Here is a 20783-nt window from a genome sequence, read left to right on the forward strand (position 1 = left end):
AGACTGGATAGAATTATGAATACTATTTGCACAGATTTGTAGATATTGTGGACTTATAGGATTCTACATAGCTTCCTGGCAGGCCTGCAGCAGATTTCTCTAAGGCCAAGGGGAAAAAGGAAGAGAAGAGTTTGTGTTGTGCTTATGGGGACAGTGCTCAGTAATTCACTATGCCTAAATACCACATAACAGTTCCTGGTGGCAACTGAATTTTAAAATATGAAGACTTTTTAATGGGCATTTTTATTTTTAGCAAAAATGCATTTCTGTATAACTTGTTTACTGTATACACGTATATACATATTTAACACATCAACAGTACAAGAGGAGCTCAATTAAAAGCTTTACAATGAGAAGATAAATATATTTCAATTTATTTTACATAATGTAAGTAGTGTACAACCAGAAACTGCTTTAGATGCATATATAGGTTCTCATCCATCCTTGCCATACTTTTAGGGCTTTCCCACACTTTTTGGAGGTATGTAGAGCTTTTGTTCAGGAATCTGGAATTGGCCTATCATGTTATTCTCTTCTGTACAATTAGAAGTAACAGTATCACCTTCAGCACTATCTCCAAATTCATACAAAAATCAAACAAATCACCCAAAAAAGACCAATTTCTGCTCCTATAACTCTTATTCCAGCCACTTTGTCAGGTGTGTGGGTGTTTGAATAGCTGCTGGATGTTTTGAGCAGGCATCACTGCTAGCCATCAAACAGCAATACAGTAAAACTTAATTGCATATTTATAACAGTTATATGTCCAGGAAATGGGTCTAATAAGGGTCAAAAAGAGTGCTTCATCCATCTGTTGATTGAGGGAATGATGCTATTCTACCCTTAGTTCAGGACAATTCCATGGCTATTTCATTACACTATTATATATTTACTTTTGATTGAAATTCATTTTGTTCCTGGTGTCCTACACCGCATCAGAGCTGTCCCTGAGGGATCCAGTCTTGCTTGCTTTTAAAAAGAGATGCCTGTACATGGTCCTATTTAAATTAAGATTCAAAGGGGGAAGGGAATGGGCTGACATGGATTTCTCCGAAACTACAGGTGTATATCACCCGTTTCCAATAGCAAACAGATCCAGGAGCACATTAAAGGAACTGCAGAGGCCCTGTATGTGTCGCACACATTAGCCATGCACTGCTCTTTGACAACGATTGCAGACCAAGATGTTTCTGCTTGGAATGCAAAGTCCTTAATATCAAGACTACAACAGTTTGAAGATCTCCAAGTTACTCTCATTTAGCAGAGACCACTCAAAAACAGCCTTCATGTGACAATTTAACCCATTGCTGTTAGCATACAGCATCCGCCTCCACCTTCCAGTTCCTTACGATATGCATCTTCTCCAACCCAGAACTGCTACACCAGCGATGTGGCTAATCTGCTTGGAGATTCTCTACATCATGAGGAAATAGGAACAGGAACCCCAGAGGATGTATCCAGTAATGAAAAGGCTTGTCAAGATTTCAAAGGAGAAATTGAAAAAGTGCAAACAAGGACAAGCCATCTGAATAGAAGCTCTCTGCTGTTAGAAAACATCTCTAGTGCTTGAAGTACTATAGTGCCGTTTTAAATTAGTGGGTTAATCCTAGTTTGCTTTATTTCTCATAGGCACCAGCCCTATTCATATATTACTCGAGAGGGCACTCATGCTTTGAAGCAAGAACTAGAATATGTTTCCAGGCACATCCTTGATGTTGCATCCCTGGGCAACTTCACCCCTCCAGTGTCTTCACACTGAATGTGGTTCACTCCAAAGATTGTCTGGGTGTTGAGTATGGCTGCATAAGTCTTTTGTTCATGTGAAGCTTCTGTGCATTAACAGCTGCTTTTCATGACAAATGTGATGTGTGGATATCAAAGGATGGTTAATGCAGGAACCTTACATTGTGGGTAGCAGCACCACTCCTGCTTCAAGCTGTAAATGCTATGAGTAACATGTGAATAGGGGCAATATGTCTGCAAAACTTACATTCTCCTTACAGCATGTTTTCCAGATACAGGACCAACCGGGAAATTTAGTCACTGCACTTCATTTTAGAAACACCGTATTTCATTGCGTTCAGTTTGCAACATTTATAAGCAGTTCTATTTTCACTACAGACTTTTTAGATTTGTTTGCTTGGTATATTGAAAAGAGAATGTTGAGTACTTTTCACTTATCTGCCTTTGCCTGAGAAGTTACCAATCAATAAGCATCCACTGCTTTGATTTGAAATCATAATTAAGCTAGGCAAAATGTGCTGTTGCCAATAATCCACAGTGTATTTTAGATCTCATTATATAATATAAAGGAATGACAGCAGATAGTTTATTACCTGCTAAAATTTCATCTCTTTCCCCACTCCCTTCCAACATCTCTCACTGGCTAAGCCAGTGACAGTGGGAAATTAAAGGTTTTTTTAAACAACAACCTAAATATCCCACTCCCAATGTAATAATTTTAAACTCAGAAATGAAAATATGAAACTCATGCAAACATTTAATAGAGAACATTAACCGACTGCCAAGGAAATTCTTGACCACTGCCCAACTACTTCTTTAAAACTGAGGAGCCTATCTCAGATTCTCAATATTAAACAAAACAGTCTCCAGCAATATGTCTGTTTTTCTTCAGATGCATTGGATATAAATGTAAAAGGCAAGAACTTGATTAATTAAGATATTTAAGTTCCTCTTTAGAGATCAAGCATAATTTCTTCAAAGAAAATTAGTTCCAAACTGGCTATTGTTTACAAAACTGGTCAGCTTTGCCCATTGGACAGTGAATAAGTCTTGTTGAATTCAGTAGGCTTTGCTTTTGAGTGCAGGTGCCTAGAATTGCACTACAAATGCCTATTAATAATGGAATGCATATGTAGTAATTAATTATTCTGGCCAAGGTTTATCATTTCCTTCTTAGGTTTATGTGATCTTAATCAGCCTTTTTATATTAGCAGCAAGGCTTTGCACAGCTTTTTGTAAATAAAAGAAGATTCAGTTGCTGAATTCTTACCAATTCCCATTGGATTACACCTGTATAAACAAAGTCAGAGTATATTCTATTACTCACTGTTGGTGAAACACAAATGGAGTAATAGCAGATATTTCTAGCTTTGCTCCTGACCAACACCTGCTCACTGTATCAGGCAGCTTAAAATCAATAGGCAGATGGTAAATGGAGATGGATAGAACTTTACAGCATTCGTCCTTCCCGCACTTATTCATGTAAGCAGGTCTACCAGATTGAGCTCTAAGGTATTGCTATGAATCCCTCTTGCTGTAGTGCTGCATGCTGGCATTTAATTAGGTCTGTACACATACTTGGGCTTTAACTAGATTTGGCTCTGCCACATGGTTGTAAAGCAGGGAGTGATGTAAAGCAGAGGAGTATCAAGTGGGTGAGGGGTGCTGAATCCTTGCCCTGCCTGCCACTTTAATCCCAACAACCCCACCAGCTAGCCACATTTCTCCTGGCAAGGCCCTTGAGGTTGATGGTAAGCTCAGCTGAAAGAAACAGGCAGAGGAGACTGGAGTTAAATCTAGCAGTGGGTGGAGGAACTTCTCCCACCCACAGTGCTTCCCCTTTAGATCACCTCTTCCACACCCTGTGTTATGGCTGTGGCACATCCCATGTTGTAAGGTAGCCTTTGCCAACCCTCCAGGTGTTTCCGACTGCCAAATCCCATCAGCCCTATCCTTCATGGCTATGCCAGATGGTGCTGATGAGAATTTCAGTAAGCCATCTGAATGGCACTGGGTTGTAAGACGTGTGTGTGTTACCAATCTCCAGGACCCCCAATGTGAGGATTTGTTTTATGTGCAATGTTGTTTACGCTCTGGGTTTTGTACAGCTATACATTTCTTTGCAACCTACTCCTCTTGTTTTATCACACAGAGGGTCCCTCATTAATATAGCTCCGTATTGTTATGATTGTAAATATTCATGCAATGGAATTATTAATTAGAATAATAAGTCTCCTGTGTGCCTTTCTAAAAGTCACACTATTACTTTACAAATTATTCACTCTGTACAGAATGTGCACTTGCACAATTAATGAAGAAGGCAATTTCTCTAAGGACACAGAGCTTGTGAGGGTGCCACTAATCCTATTAAAAAGTGATGTCTATAACAGTTTTTCTTAATGTTATGCTTCCAAATGCAAAAAATAAAACAAAAAACCAAGAAACTTTGGAATAGAAGAACTCAACTGAATACTGTCAGCATAAGTAACATCAGTTTGTATAACTATTGCTTTCAAGTTAACCCTTGAGATTACTTATATGTGAAATAAATTGGAGAGGGAGGTTATTTGCTTTGAAACTAATGGCAAAGAAAGCATATTCTGTACTAGATGGTCATTATAGGAACAACTGCTTAGAAATTGGTGCCTGTTTTTCTGATTTTCCTATTTCCTTTCTTTCATTTCCCCTGTATGTCAAAATTTTTGCCCAGGCAGGAACATTATGTGACCCATGAGAGCAGCAAAATACAACGGTGATGGGATAAAATCAGACCAAATCTTTATTGACAGCAGCAGGCAGGGCAAGAGTTGACATGGCATTGGGTACCAGGATCAGTTCAGCATTGCCCAGTGAAGGCTCTGACCTGAGGGTGGGTAGGTGGGAAGCTCTCAAAGCAAACTGTTCCAGAGCTCCAGGGGAAGCAGCCTTATACAGGCTTTCCCCTCCCCTTTTCAGCAAGGGCTCATGGGGCAAGTTTTTCCCATGAGTCCATCACACATAGAGGATACTGGGCAAAACCTTCCCCAGTAAGAGCAGAACACAGACACTCTAAATAAATAATATTTAAATAGGAAAAACTACTATGATACAAATAAACTGGAATGATTTCCTAACTATAGGGGCTTGAGGAGCAGCAGAAGTTTGAGAAATGGTGTCCTTTAAATATACACACAAGCCAACTATTTAACTATAGTCCAAGTTAGGAATTTATGTTAACAAAAGACTGTTTTTAATATCAGCACAGTAGCTAACCGGATGCCAGTGGGAAGCCTACAGGCAGTGGATGATCACAACAGCACTCTCATTTTGTGTTTCACAGCAACTGGTATTAAGAAATACATTGTCTCCAATACTGAAGGTAATATACAGACATATTGACTAACACTTATTGACAGCCTGATATTCCATGACTTTGTATAATGCCATTTTAAAGCCATCCATGTCAGTCACCATCACATCGCTACAACTTTGGATTCCATATATGCTGTGTGAATAACTACTTCCTTCTTTCTCCTGTTGTCAGAAACCTATGACTATAAGCAAGATTACCAACGCAGAATAGCAACTTACTTTGCAACAGAGGTTTTAGTGAGAGGTTAACCTCTACTTCAAACCAAAGGCAAACAACATATGATGTTCAAGATGAATATTTAAATATTAATACTTTTGCAATAGGAAGTTAGGAAATGTTTGAGTTTGGAGGAAGAATTTTCTTTGATTTCAGTTGATAACTTGGGACTAAAGTTTACAAGATATAGGGTGGGACAAAAGTTACACAAGAAAACACCAAGACTTGTGTGTGCAAAGTGAGTAGTGGGTTTGTGTGTGTGCTTCTTGTTCAAAGAAAAGTAAAACCATACAACATGTCACCAGCTACTCCTTAATTCTGTGCTGAGTTTCAAAAACAGTTGGCCATTTGGCTTTTGTCCATAGCAAACAGAATTCCAAAGCTGTCTGAGGCATACACCATTCATTACTTGGTTCTTAAGCTTCTGGGCATAATTCTCAAATTTCCAGACTGGAAATAACCAAAGTTTTGGTAGCTGTCATTTTTAAAAGAAACTGTTAAAACTGGGAAATAATCCATATGCCTAATGAAAGCATTTGTTCTTAAGATGCTTTATCACAAACACAGGGAAGATGCTAACCTCCCTTATGGTCCAACCCTATAAGCTTCTGTGCTTTTAAGTATTAGGCAGAAGGACAGCTGCATTGAAGCAACACAGGTTTTGCTACTGGGCTAGTGGGATGAGATAGGGCATGGTAGGACTGAGGCTAGGATTGGAGACAATAGGCTCTATCTTCTTAAAGGCTTTCCAGTCATCAATAAAGTGTTGCCAATAATTCAGCTGAATCAGCACAATCCAGTGTATCCAATATAATGTGTTTGTGCTGATTTGCAGCTGGGAAACAGTACAGCACCCTGTCCAAGTGACCTCGTGCAGGATGCTGCTGTGGCTGTGTCGGCACCGTTCATTCAGAGAGTGCTTTTCTGTAAATACATTGCTAGCTTCATCTAAAGTAGGAGTAAGGAAAGTGGTGCCCTTCCAACAGGGTTGAACTCCAGATCCCACCCACCAAAGCAAACATGGTCAATGGTCAGGGATTATGAGAGCTGTAGTTCAACAACATATGGAAGGCATCACATTAGCTACTCCTGGTATAAAAGAACAGGATGCCCATCCATATCAGCAAGAACTAAAAAGGTAAATAGAGTGTACATAGTTTTGAACTTGGTAGTGTTCTCAGTGAAACAAAAACAGATATTAACAAGGGATGGAGTAATTTTGCACTCACGTTTTTTTACTCCTTTCTTTCTTTAGGCCCAATACACACAACACAGACATTATTACTCTTGTTTTTTTTAGCTGTCTTGAACATTTTTAAACAAATGTTCATTTACACTACAGTACAAATCATCATGTTAAAAACTGATCCCTTCCCTTGTATGATAAAGGGAATTTCAGATTACATTGACTCTATTCTCATAGGAGAGCATACACTTTGTTCCACAAAGGTTCCATAGCTTCTCCTTTCAAGAATGTGGCCTGAGTCCACAGTACCAGATAACCACACATAAAAATACTGACACTATAAAACAGTTCCCTCCACAGTTCATTATTTCTCCATGTTGCCTAGGAAGGTGAACACATACACATTTCCTTGACTGATGAAGAAGCTGGTTGCTTGGCCTCTCTGCTACTTTCAGCTGCAGAAGATCATGATGTGGCACTCCCCTCTGATGGAACAACTTCCAAGATGATTTGCAATGTTAACGTTGTCTTGTCTATAAAGGACAAAAATAGAGGAGACTTTTTGAAAGGTTCTATGAAAGGCCATTTGTAAGATTAATCTTGCATGCAACAGAGGGTTGGATCTCTGGACTAACAGTGCAATCTTAACCATGTCTACTCAGAAGTTGAATCCTACTAAATTCAATGGGGTTTATTTCCAAAGAAATTAAGGTTAGGACTGCAGCCTAAATTAGATGAATTTAGGCTCCCATTGATTTCAGTGGCACATTTGAATTTACTTGCTCCATTGATTTCAATGGGACTTAAAGTAAACTAACTTAAGTCCAGTTCTCACAGAATGCTAAGCCAAACCTTAGTTTAGCATGAACATAAAAAATTGTAGGCTCCTGGAGAGCAGACTTAGGCCACTTTATTTGTCCTCCAGTACTACTGCAGCTGCACTAGTAAAGGTAAAGGGTAAAGGGACCCCGACCATTAGGTCCACTCTGGCTTGCGGTGCTCATCTCGTTTTACTGGCCGAGTCATGTGGCCAGCATGACTAAGCTGCTTCTGGCAAACCAGAGCAGCACACGGAACCACCATTTACCTTCCCTCCAGAGCAGTACCTATTTATCTACTTGCACTTCGTTCTTTTGAACTGCTAGGTTGGCAGGAGCAGGGACCGAGCAACAGGAGCTCACTCCATCGCGGGGATTCAAACCGCCAACCTTCTGATCGGCAAGCCCAAGAGGCTCAGTGGTTTAACCCACAGCACCACTACTATGAGCTAAACTATAGCTCACATGTTATCCAAACCCAGGTTCACCCAGGTCTTTGGATGCAACTCAGTGTAACATTATATTGTAACATTATATTAGCTTGCTAGAACACGGTTAACGTGCAGTCAATCTTCTAGTCACTGAGATAGAAAAGCATACAATTCATGTACAGTAGCTTAGACCCTCAAGGACATGAAGTCTAGACTAAGACACAAATTGAGCATCCATCCTGACATCCTTTGATAGTCTCATCTAGTACCAAACTACATTTAACAAAGCATTGCATATTTAAGTAAACAATGACCATTATATTTCAATTAAAAATGATTACATAGTTTAACAAATTACAGTTCTCCAGGCATTAATCATATATGGCGAAATACACTAATATCTGTAAATATTATCTTAGCCAGGTTTGCAATGCATGTCTGTATCATTTACAGGTATTTGTATTTTCTCGTGCCAGAGAAAACAATAGGCTTCTTTTTAAGAGCTCAAAGAATCAGCTGCATTGCCACAGCAAGCAGAAATCAAGTCTCTCCAGTAACTGCCTAGAAGGGAATGTTTTCTTTTTGCTCGCATAAAATGGTTCAATACTGGCATCCTGTGGCCACACTGATTCATAAAAATATGATCCAAAAGCTTTGGAAATGTTGACTATCGAGTGAAAGATATTGCTTCCATTGCCTTATTCTCAGACAGAGAAAAATAAACTGCTATAGGCATCAGTTTTAATAGCAGGAAAGATTCCTACAGAATGTCATATGCATTTTTATTTTATATTCCTTTTACTCATGGCACTGTTTTTAAGTGATCTAATTTTATCATGGTTAAGAAGACGGATCATTATTATCAAATCTGCACTGTAGAGTCAAATTATTTCACAAATTCTAATGCTGATTTCACTGATAACTATTTTGCTGTGTTCTGCTGCTAAGCTACAAGTGGAATTACAGTGGTACCTCGGGTTAAATATGCTTCAGGTTACATATGTTTCAGGTTACAGACTCCACTAACCCAGAAATATTACCTCGGGTTAAGAACTTTTGCGGCAGCAGCAGGAGGCCCCATTAGCTAAAGTGGTGCTTCAAGTTAAGAACAGTTTCAGGTTAAGAACGGACCTCCAGAATGAATTAAGTACGTAACCAGAGGTACCACTGTATCTACCTTATAAGATTCTTGTTCTGCTTTTATGTAATTAGATAATTGAAAAAATCCAGTACACCTTGAAGTAGTGCAGTAAATTGAAAGTAGAAAAGTTCATTTTTCAAGTCAAGTCGTGAGAAGGCTGCCAACTTCAGAAGAAACTCTGTTATACTAGCACATACACTTAAAACAAAAGCAAACTTTGTGTTTTCACTATAGGGATGGCTAATTTGATTCTGGGTGAGAAAGAAAAGCAGGCTAAGTGTGGGTTTTTTACAGGTGAAAAGTGCCTTTGAGAAATGGTGGCTGACACTTCCCTTTTGCCTTGCTGGGAATCACAAGCAGGGAAAGTGCTACTGCATTCAGGTCTTTCGTGTGGGTTTCCCATAGGCATCAGGCTGACCACTGTGAGAACAGGATGCTCCACGATGGGCCATTGGACTAATTCAGCAGGCTCTTCTCATGCTTAAGTAAAATTAATACTTATTTTTTGTGGTGCTATCTTTAGCACCTAGGTTTGGGTCATAAATCAGCCCTGAATTTGCACAAATTATTTGTGGTATTTAGTACTAATCATGGAAATATTGGCTGCTGTTGACATCTCCTAGTAGTTGATCAATACTGATCAGAGATTAATTGCATTTGCTTTACAGCTGAACAGCTCTCTTTAACATTGATCAAACACAACCAAAATTCTGATGTCAATACGCGGGACAATGACAGAAACAAACTGGGTCAAAGTAGGCTATTGGGGGTGGGGGGGTATGTTTCTCTCACTATATGTTCTTTTCCAAGCAGATAGAGATAGTCCATGAGAAGTGCCAGTAAGGTAAAATAAAAGTTCAGTATCATTTACTGCTTGACCAGAGAGCATGGCCCCATGGCTTTTGTTAGATATATCCTTACTTGGGGGATTTGAGGGGAGATTCAGTAATTTGAAACAGCTTTTGTTCAAAGAGTATTACTTCAAGTATTGAGTTCTACTGGTACAGAATAACTGCTTAATAAATTGGCATTTACATTAAAAATAATGAGGTAAATGCCTTACTGTGGCAATGAAGCTAGTGGATACAAAGCCTCCCCAAAAAATTAGAACTTGCAGTTTTCAGAGTTACTGTATGGTCTAAAGCTGAATGTACAACAAAGGGAATGATTTCCTATTGGCGTTTACTCACCTAACAGCTGTCTAAACCACGTTGGCTTCTTGTCCCATATGATAAAGAGGTAGTAGGCAGGGACGCCAGTCAGTGTAATTGCAAAGCCAATGCCAGTATTGACAGGGTCAGCATAAAGTGATAGTGCAACCATGAAGAGGCAGGTGAAAGAAAACAGAGCAGGAATAAAGAGCGGCACCTGCAACACACACCAAAAGACGTTATTGCAATACCCTGACCTTGGCTATTGAATGACGCTGGTATTTAATGTTCCATGAAATATAAATCGGATAAAACACAGGGGCACACTGCAAGTCTCATAGAAATACAGGTGTTCAGGACAGGCACTGCAAATACAAGTAGCTAAAGAGAGCAAATTAAATGCACTTTTATGTAATAGGCATCCCAACAGCTGCTTAATTACCCACTCAGACAAACACTACATTGCTATGCACAGTCTTTAAATTGGAAGTCTTGTAAATGCATTTTCTAGTACCGAGTCCCTTTCTCAAGCTTCTATTGGAGTAGAAGGCAGGAGCAACTGCAGCAAAGATGGCGCCTTTTGTAATTGCTCATTAGAATCAATTTTACAATGAAGGAAGGTGCCTAGGTTACGGGCTGCCTTTTAAAACCATTAAGTACATATTGATTTTCTTTCCCAAGTACAATAAATAACCTGGCAAGAGACTGCCAAATTAAATATCACTTTGGACATGGGCATTGATGGCTGATAGCATTATGCAGCCATCATAAACTTGGAAAAATATGTGCTTCTGTCATCACAACTGATAACATAATCTGAGATGATTTTAAAATCAAGAAAATGCTACAATATGAGTAACAGCTTTGGTTTACAACTGCGATGCCTGTCACAACCACAAAAACCAATTAACAATAAAATCCAAGTAAACTGTCAAAAAATCCAAACCAAAATTTAATTGGGGCGGAGGGGGATAGCAACAGCGAGGAACAACATAAAACTATCATCCATCAAATGCTCAGGGCAGTAAGGCAGTTTTAAGTTGGTGTTGGACTACAGGAGCTACCATTTGGCAAACTGAGGCAACTGCGTCAGGCAACGGATGTGGAGGGGTGGCAGACTGCAACTCCCACTGGCTTGTATTTTGCCTCTGCTGGCCTGGCTGATGCAGCAACTGCCCAGCAAGGCTCTCTGACTCCACCTCCTTCCTCTCTGACTCTCATAGGAAGAACCAAGACGATCTTTCCACAAAGCAAAGCATTCTGGGTAGGGGGTGGCTGTGATATTACTAGTGCTGCCCCTGCAGTTTGCTGCAGCAGGGACAAATGATGTCTAGAATTAGAGGGGCAGTGGCAAAGCCAGTCTCACAGCCACGCTTCCCAGAATGCTCCACTTTGAGGAAGCACCCTTTTGGACCTTCCTAGCGCAAGGCTGGGAGAGAGGAGGTGGGGCGCTTTGCTAGCGCTAGCAGTGATGCTAGCGCAACAGGGAAATTAACGTTGCTGAGGAAATAAATGAGAGTGGGAGCAGTGCTGCTATTGCCATGAAAAGGAGGGGGGCGAGGAACACAGCAGTAGTGATGGCTAAGGTGTTGGAATCTCTTGTATCCGCCCTGGTTAGTGCCAAATAAATATTTTTTGTGAAGGCATTGCTCAACAACGGTACCACAGCTGACCTAGCCTTATTCCTGGTCGCCACCCGCTGAACCTCTGAAAAGACCCAGAAAAAGACCTTAGAAGTCGATCTCATAGAATGCGCAAGTCTGTATAGAAGTAAGTGTGTGACTACAAAATATATTTTCCATTAAAATGCCTATGGGGGAGAGGAGGCACACATGGTATAAACATGGCATTTATGTAAAACAGTCGTATTCCTGAGGTTACCTTGAAAGGACGAGGCATCTCAGGGCGCTTATATCGGAGATAAATCATCCCAGCAACTGCCACGCCTATAAAAAGCCACCGGGCAAAACTGAGGAAGTTCAAGAGGCTGTAGAGATCACTGGAGAAGAGCATGATCATTGTCAGAGGGTGCTGCAAAATAGATTAAAAGGAGAAGTGTGCTTTATTGCCCAAACTATTATTGCCGTATTTCCTTATATTAACATTGTGGTGCCCCCATAGTTCTTAGCACACTACATCAGGGGTGGGGAACTTCCAGCCCTTCTTCGCCTACTAGTGGTCCAATTTGACCCACAAAGCCTTTTTCCCAAAATCACGCCCACCTGCCCATCAGCAAACCCAACTCATTATGCCAGCTGATGGGTGGGAGGACAAAGTTAAATCCTGTGTTGGGTAGGTTACCAAAAAAATTGATTCAGTACAGTGGAAGCTTGGTTCTCAAATGCCTTGGTACCTGAACATTTCAGCTCCCAAACACTGAAAGCCCAGAAGTAAATGTTCCGGTTTTTGAACGTTTTTCGGAAGCCAAACGTCCGATGTGGCTGTCAACTATTGTTTCCAGGGCACCTGTGCCAATCGAAAGATGTGCCTTGATTTTTGAACGTTTTGGAAGTCAAACGGACTTCCAGAATGGATTACATTTGAGAACCAAGGTACCACTATATTTAAAAACAGTTAAAACAATTTAACTTAACAGGAATTGGGCGGGTACTGAAAAAAAACATATCTCATATGTCAATGGCTAAGGTAAAGAAGTGTGCCTTTAGCATTCGTGGAAAGCTATATAGTGATTTGTGGAGAGGGAATTCAGCAACCTTGGGGCTGCCCCTAAGAATGCCCTCTCCTAGGCTACAAATTATGTGATTTAGGAAGCAGCATTGTTTCTATGGTTCCTGTTGTGAGGATGTTTCTGTGATAAAGATGACACAGATAATGGAAAATTCAGAATCACAACCATATGAATTGCACATGAATTGCACTGTAAAAATCCACATGTCATCTTACTTCAACAGGACCAAAGGAGATAAATATTTTTATTTGGGAATCGGTGTTATTGTTTCTAAAGAACTTGTATCCAAGCCAGCACATTAAGGAGTACAGCTTTGGATTCTCCAAAACAAAAATATGAAAAAAGCATAGAAATCAGAAAACAAACATTATTTTATAACCTGGAACCAGTGCCCTGAAGGCAGGTGGCAATACCAATCTATCTATTACTGTTGTTTGCATTTTCTCTGCAAGATACCTGTAATGTGACTTCACGGTCTTACCAGACAGTACACTAGTGTGTAGCTTTTATGTAGAATTTTATTACTCTGCATCCCTATCTAGGAAGATTCATTCCATTGAGAGGAGCTTAGCTAATCACTCTCTTTCAACCTTTCAGATAAAACATAATGAGGTGTGATTTAGGCACCAGCCAGCGAGAGTTAAATGCAACTAACAGAGAGTCAAAAGGAGGAGTCTCTAGAATAGATCACCTCTGCAATTACTTTCCACCCCTCACATGCATCTAATGTATGAGATAGAAATAAATAACTGAGATTCAAGAAGTATTTAAATGGCATTTGAATCCTCCAGTGCAGATTCATGCCATGCAGCCTTGTACAGGGACATTTGTTTATAGGAATTACCAAAACAATGACAGCTGGTAAAGGAGTGTGCTTGCGAACATGAATCATGGACAGAATCTCAGGAAGGTGACCCTCGCGGGATGCGACGTAGAACATCCTGGTGGGAAAATAAATTTGGACAGCTTTTAAAGACACTCATTACCAAGATGAATGGAAGCAACTCACTAGAGGTGTAGAACACATTCAAAGTTATCCTCAGCAGTGCTGGGTTTTTTTACTATGCAAGACAAGCATCAGAAGTTCTGATGTAAAATAAATTTAGAAGCCCAGGAAATCAGCATGAACATTTCTACCTTCAGCCACTCTTAGTCAGTTTTCAAAAACAAGGGCCAGTTAGCATTGCTTCAGTTTTCTTTTCTCTCCTTTTGTGCTAAGCCACTATCACTGCAATATTACAGCAAACAGAAATTGCTGTTTAAATTCCATTGAAATGAATGGGAAGTGTGCAAGATTATAGCTGTATTCTTGTCCTGCCTCTATACATTTCACTGAATTGTATTCAGTGGTATTGAAGCAAAGGAGAGGAAAATTCACTGCAAACTAATGCCATTATTTAATGTTGATTTTTCCCCTTTGAAGTAATATTCCCAGTTTGCATGCTAAATCCAAATTTTATGGCTTTACCCTCACCCCACATTTGACTCACCTGGAGACAGCAAAGATCCCACCATTCATAGATCCGAAGCAAGAGAGTGCAACAAAAATTGGGACAGCCAAGGAAAAACTTCCCAGTAAACGTTCAGCAAAAGTCTGCCAAAAGAGAGGGAAAGATGTATCAACTTAATTGGTAGAATTCCTCAATACCTTCTGCCATTCTTCAGTTTTAAGGAGTTCATTCATTCAGTAAACTCTGTTTTCCATCATGATCAAGAAACTTATTCTGAAAACTTTACTCATTTGCATAATACATTCTACTATGACTTACCACTGCCACTGCTTGGGAAGCTAACAGATCCTCAGGACTAATAGTTGTAAAATAGGCCACGTTGGTTAACACATAGCCAACTGTGACAATAACCATTGATGTGCAAATGGCAAGTGGTACATTTCTGAAAGACAGAAAGAAATTTACTGTTATCCATCTGCAGTCCAAAACTGAAGCAATCTGGTTGGCAAATATATTTGATGTATGTCACTGCACTTCCATTGTGACGGATGCTTTTATATACTGGAAAAATATTAAATACTGCAGGTCAAACACCGTAATATGAATAATCAGGACTGCATAAATTGCAAACAGGACACAAATTCTGCCTTGGCTTTATTCGTAAATACTATTATCTGCCTGCTGTTGCTTACTCTGTAGAAAAGACCATACTGTAAGGAATTCTAACTGGCCTAATTAGCCATGCCATTTTGTTAATATGCAAAGATACGGAAGTCAAAGTTTTTCCTCAATACCTTTTTCTCTACAGGTAGCATAAGATTTGTTTCTGAGTCAGTGGGACACAGACACTCGAAAGAATAATCCTCAAGCTGTAGCTTCACGTTTATTTATGAGATCAAAGGGACTGGACCTGGGAAGCCAGGAATCATATCTGAGCTCAGCTATGGGCCATTGGGTTGCCTTAGGCAAATCATTAGCAGCTTCAGTTCACCTTCTGAAAAATGTTAATACTTATCTCAAAGAGTTGCCTCGATGATGAATGAGAGGATGGCTCTAAAGCACTTGACACATTTAAAGTGCTTTATATAGATTATTAATAACACTACTCTCTCCTGGCAACTCAGTTGTGAATATTACTGGTTGGATGTAAAGTACAGCTCCAGTAAATTTCCAGCAAAAGATATGATTGGAAAAATCAGGGCCAAGAGAAGTGTGTGTATAAGTGAGTAAGTGAGATCAATGTATTCTAGAAATTCCAAAATTGACAGTCACCACAGAATTAAATATAAACTATATAAGGGGAAAATCAAAGATTTGTTTGTAGTATTCAGCACAATCTCACAGGTGGACCTCATAAGATACCATGGAATTGCACTGAAAAGAAGTAGGAAGACACACAAACAAGATGGCTATAATATTTCACACCCGACAAGCAGGATGATCCTGAATGAAGACAATATAAGCTAACTTTTTTTGAGGAGGCACAACAGTTCACTAGAACTCCAAAAGACAGAATTCAAAATGTCCTATGTTAATGGCTTTGTAAAGTCGCGTTGCCATTTTGAGGACAGCACAAAGGAATTACAATACAAAAATCATGCAATAAAAGCTAATGATCTGTGCCCTCAACAACCAGTCTGCAAAATCTACTTGATCCATCCAGACTGGCGCTTCTCCCATCACCTCTCGAACCCATGAAACAAAGTTGCACCAGGTGTGTGAGTGCTGTTTCTGCTCATCATTCACCCCTGCATCCCGCCTCAACTGAGGTGAGGCCTAGACATTCTGTGGGAGTGGAAGATGGCATGCACAGCAGCCTCGTGGCATGGCACTTCTTCCCTCAGCCTGTGCTTACGCCATGATAAAACCGATCTGCACACACTAGAATTGTCAGATTACACCAAGCATAGGCAAACTCGGCCCTTCAGATGTTTTGAGACTACAGCTTCCATCATCCCTAGCTAACAGGACCAGTGGTCAGGGATGATGGGAATTGTAGTCTCAAAGCATCTGGAGGGCCGAGTTTGCCTATGCCTGGATTATACCCTAGAAATTCTTCCTATCCTTATAAAGCAGGGATGGGAAACATTTTTTGGTCAACCTTCCAGGGGCCACATACCAGTGCTGGTCAGGGCCACATGTAAGCTATCTTGGGTTCCAAGATGGTGGGCCCTTGAGCAGCCTCCAAAGCAGTCCTTCAAATAACCAGGTCCCAAAGACATTTAAGGTAGGCATTATTACCCTGTCGGCAATCTCAAGCTCAGCCAGGCCACCTTTTCAGCTCCATATCTTTGACTCTCTGCTCACATTTACAGCACTTATCAACCTTTAGAGAAAAAAGCTTGGCAAGACACCTCTAGTACACATCTTAACGCCATCTTCTCTAAAAGTAAAAGTGGATTTACAAAGCAACTGGGGAGAAAGCACTCTCAGACCCGCATGTCTTTGGCAGGCAGAGTCCAGGCTCATTATGCTGAGTAGCACTAACCCCTGCTGACAGACGGGTGGGGGTGGAAAGATAACGAGTCAGCAAGTGCCATTCATTACTCTCTGCTAAAAGACTGAGACTCTCTATGTCCCCAGAAGCCTTGAGCAGAATAAGAGGTTTCATGACCTCTGAGCTATGCATGCTTTAATGTAAAAGTGGTGCCTCGCCTGCCTTCTTTCACTCTCTCAATACGACCAAGTCTCTAAGGGGATGCAGTCCATTAGCATGTAACACCAGCCAGTGTTACTTGTTAGATGGTGGCATACAGCAAAACAAAAAACAAAACAAAAAATTTTTGACAAAAAGCAACTACTAATACTAATATGAAAGACCTGGTTTCCTGATTTCAGCAATGAGACGTTTTTATTTTCACCTTAAAAGTTATACTTCCCTTTCAGTCACTGGGCAGTGCATTAGCCAACATCACAGCTCTGGTGCTAAAATACCATCTAGCACCTTTAAAGGACACCCTTTCTCTCACCAAGGTATTAAATTGGCGAGGGTATGCTTTGTGTAATGACACAGTCATTTTAAACTAAAATTCCCAGCACCAATTACTGATTCATCAGTTAATTATTTGCTGTTAAATTCCTTTCCGTGTCTCCAACAGCATTCATTGCAAGCAAGTAGCAAGTAGCCGTGTCTGTTATCTTCCACACACCCTGAACAGGTACATGGGCATACAACAGAACATTTTCTTGGGGTACAAACTAAAGTCCCCAAAAGGAAACACTGAAATAGAAAGCATTTAAAAGAAAAATTACAAATGCAAAATGTCTGGAGATGATGATGGAGGGAGGGAGAGGTATATATATACACACACATAAACATCATAGGATTAATAGGAATTCAGTCAATCTCACCATAGTGGGGGAATCAGAATTGTAGAGTAGGAAGGGACAATGAGGATCATCTAGTCCAAACCCACTGAAATGCCCAACATGGGGCTTGAACCCATGACCCTGAATTTAAGAGTCTCATGCGCTACCGACTGAGATCTCATTTAGGAAGACTGCAACCAGGTGTATGGACTGTCTGCTTAGTTTGACAGTTAGGTAGTGCTGGTGGGCAATTGATGCTTCTTACAGGCCTTCAAACAGAACACTGCTGCAAAGCAGGAAGAAGAAGAAGAAAAAGAGTTTGGATTGAATATCCTGCTTTATCACTCCCCTTCAGGAGTCTCAAAGCGGCTAACATTCTCCTTTCCCTTCCTCCCCCACAGCAAACACTCTGTGAGGTGAGTGGGGCTGAGAGACTTCAGGGAAATGTGACCGGCCCAAGGTCACCCAGCAGCTGCATGTGGAGGAGTGGAGACGCGAACCCGGTTCCCCAGATTACGAGTCTACCGCTCTTAACCACTACACCACACTGGCTCTCTGTGACATGTGGCCACCCTATTGCTACCTTTCCTACAGCATTTAGCATACCCCAAGGGAAAGTCTTGCCTTTCCTTGTTAACATAAAGCAATGCCCCATAGCCATTAAGCAATGGGATTGTAGTTCCTGTTTTTAAATTAAGCAGGTTTGGGATGATTACCCAGTAAAAATTACTGAATCAATCTACCATGTCAAAATAAAAGAAATCCAAAATAAATTGGGACAGTATCAACTGAGCTTTGCAGTAATGGCCAGAAGTTAACGTCACAGCTGAGTAAACCTTAATCAGCAAGCGTCTTGTGCTCTTTCACATAGCTACAATGACAGCAAATGAAGTCAGAGCCATTATTCTGTACTTCCAGACCATTTACAACTTTAGTATGTCAAAAGAATTACCACCAGAGGCATTTCAAGAAGTTTCTGTATAAAATTTTCCTACAGGAACTTACATAAAGGACCTCAAGTATCTTTATTTTAAAGAATGAGGCAAGCATTCCTATGCACTGTGTATGTATGTGTATGGAAAAAGCAAACAAAGCCTTCTCCTTCCCCCCAACCTTACTCCCCATCATTCTAGCCAGCACAATGTGATTTATGAAAGGAAAACTCTGCCACTCCTTTCTTGGCAAAGAAAGAAAGAAAGAAAGAAAGAAAGAAAGAAAGAAAGAAAGAAAGAAAGAAAAGCTATCCCAGATTATGGGCAAAGGTGGCGGGGTCTGTAGAGTTGCGAGCGGGATTTTGGGAAGAGCTGGTGGCAAAAAAAAAGTTATTTGCCAAGCCAATAAGTATGATATAATCCCTTGCATAATATAATCCCCTTTCAATTTCCCTTGCAGAGATTTCAGGAAGCTTCATATGCGACACGCAGGACACTGGCACCTACCAGTGTCATGTGTCCATACAAAAATAAATTATGATGGGTAGACATAAATTATTATGGATAGTTGGTCACATTCTTTATATTCTCTTGAGCACTTCTGGGTAGTATTCAAAACCACCCTCAATCTAGTTTATACATGGCCTGTATGTATAAACTCGGAGCAGGGTCTTCTGTGTAGCTGCCCCTTTACTGGGGAATAGCATGCCAGTTGCGGTGTAGCAGGTGCCCACTAACTGCATTTGCAGAACCAATTGAGAATGTATGGAGATCTGGATGACAACAGAGCATACACTGGCTCTCTTCAAAGCCTGCTGCTCTGCCCTCACACATAATTTCAATCCATCATTCTACACTGCTTATTTACAGAAAAAGTGAGATTGCTCTCTGTTAACCTAAACTCTTTCCTCCTGCATTCTTCAACTCAGAGCATGCATTATTACGAAAGAAACGATTTCAGTAGCTTCCCACCCTTCTTCTTAAGTAGTGTCCTTCCCCTTCACCTTTTGCAACAGTGAATTAAATGGAATATGATCACAAAGGACACAAGTGCCACCCTCCAGAATAATCTTGCACAAACAAGGTAGATGGGAAGGCAAGGGCTGTGCTTTTTATTTTAAAGATATGTATTTACCAGTACTCCTGACCCTTATTGATGCATATTTGAAATGCTAATGCATGTATTTCCTGTAATTTTTATTACAGTGGCCTTAGGCTATAAGTGATGGTTACGTTGGTTATTATGAAAGTGTGAAAAGAAAAACATTTTGCTTTCCCTTCAGTGACTGTCAATACATTTCATTCTTAGCGTCAATGGGTTTTGAACGACAATGGATGTTTATGGCCTTGCAGCAGCTCATCCACTCTAAATTGAGGAGGCTGTGCAAAAAGCCGCTTCTTGCCCAACATGAACAATACAGGGGAGAGGGAACAGGATTGCAGATTCTGTGCCAACTTCCAACTTCCATGAGTTCATTTGAAAGCTCAGGGGCAGGAAATGCCATCCTGCTCTCCATAGGCTCACTGAATGTGAACATGTCATATGAACAGATAGCAACACTCACAGGAGCCAACTCCAAAGGGCTGTGGGGGCTTTGCCCCCCCCCCCGATAAAATATTTGAGGAGGCCCGGGGGGCCCAAAGTTGATGGGCATTGCCATTCAAATGGTGTGCATGCACTGCATCATGTGATCGATTATGTGGGATGGGACTTACCTCCCCCCCCAAAAAAAAAAATAATTATTCAAGTTGGTACCCCTGGCAACACTAGGACAGAAGAGGTGCAAATAAAACTTTGACCCCAAACCTCTATGGCAGGGCTGGGGGAACCAGTACCCCTTCAGATATAGCTGGACTACATCTGTCATCACCCCTCAATGTTGGGCCAAACTGGTTGGGGTTGGTGGGGAGTTAGAGTCCAATAACATCTGGGAGGCCACAGGTTTCCCATCTCTACTCTATGGAGCAGTGGAGTAAGAAGTACATCACAGCAATCGTAGTAATTTGCATCTTGATAGTAAGATAGATCTTATTCTCCATTATGTTCCTGGTTATACCTGGTCAGATCTGAGGAGGAGGCATTCCTGATCATATTGCAGACTGGCAGGATGCCTTCTTATTGCATCTTGAATGTGGCCTCGGTAGTGGTACCCACTATCTGGAATAGCCTTCCACGTGCTGTTTGTGAGGCTTAAACAGTCTCAGGTTTCAAATGCCTCTTCGTTCAGGCTTTCTCTGGCTCATAAGGTTCATCTTTCCTCTCCATTCTCATTTGTTTCCAGGGATATCCCTGGACTATGTATTTGTAAAACCAATAAAAATGATTTCATAAAAAACCCCATCAACATGACCTTATTGTGTTTT

The 20783-nt window shown here is 40.6% G+C and overlaps 1 protein-coding gene across 3 annotated transcripts in view; it reads right to left on the reverse strand.

Moving 5' to 3' along the window:
- Positions 1 to 224: 224 nt before the first annotated feature.
- The window catches only part of SLC7A11 (solute carrier family 7 member 11), a 98664-nt gene continuing 78105 nt past the window's right edge, over positions 225 to 20783 (reverse strand). For all 3 annotated transcript variants that reach the window (XM_082237696.1, XM_082237695.1, XM_082237694.1), the window contains 6 exons: positions 14497 to 14620; positions 14218 to 14321; positions 13572 to 13668; positions 11920 to 12069; positions 10078 to 10255; positions 225 to 7030 (listed from right to left, as the gene is read on the reverse strand). In XM_082237696.1, the coding sequence (XP_082093822.1) occupies positions 6963 to 7030; positions 10078 to 10255; positions 11920 to 12069; positions 13572 to 13668; positions 14218 to 14321; positions 14497 to 14620 (721 nt within the window). In that variant the 3' untranslated portion in view covers positions 225 to 6962. The remainder of the gene's footprint in view (positions 7031 to 10077; positions 10256 to 11919; positions 12070 to 13571; positions 13669 to 14217; positions 14322 to 14496; positions 14621 to 20783) is intronic.

The sequence above is a fragment of the Podarcis vaucheri genome (genome assembly GCF_965113315.1).
Source record: "Podarcis vaucheri genome assembly, chromosome: 9".
In the NCBI taxonomy this organism is placed as follows: domain Eukaryota; kingdom Metazoa; phylum Chordata; class Lepidosauria; order Squamata; family Lacertidae; genus Podarcis; species Podarcis vaucheri.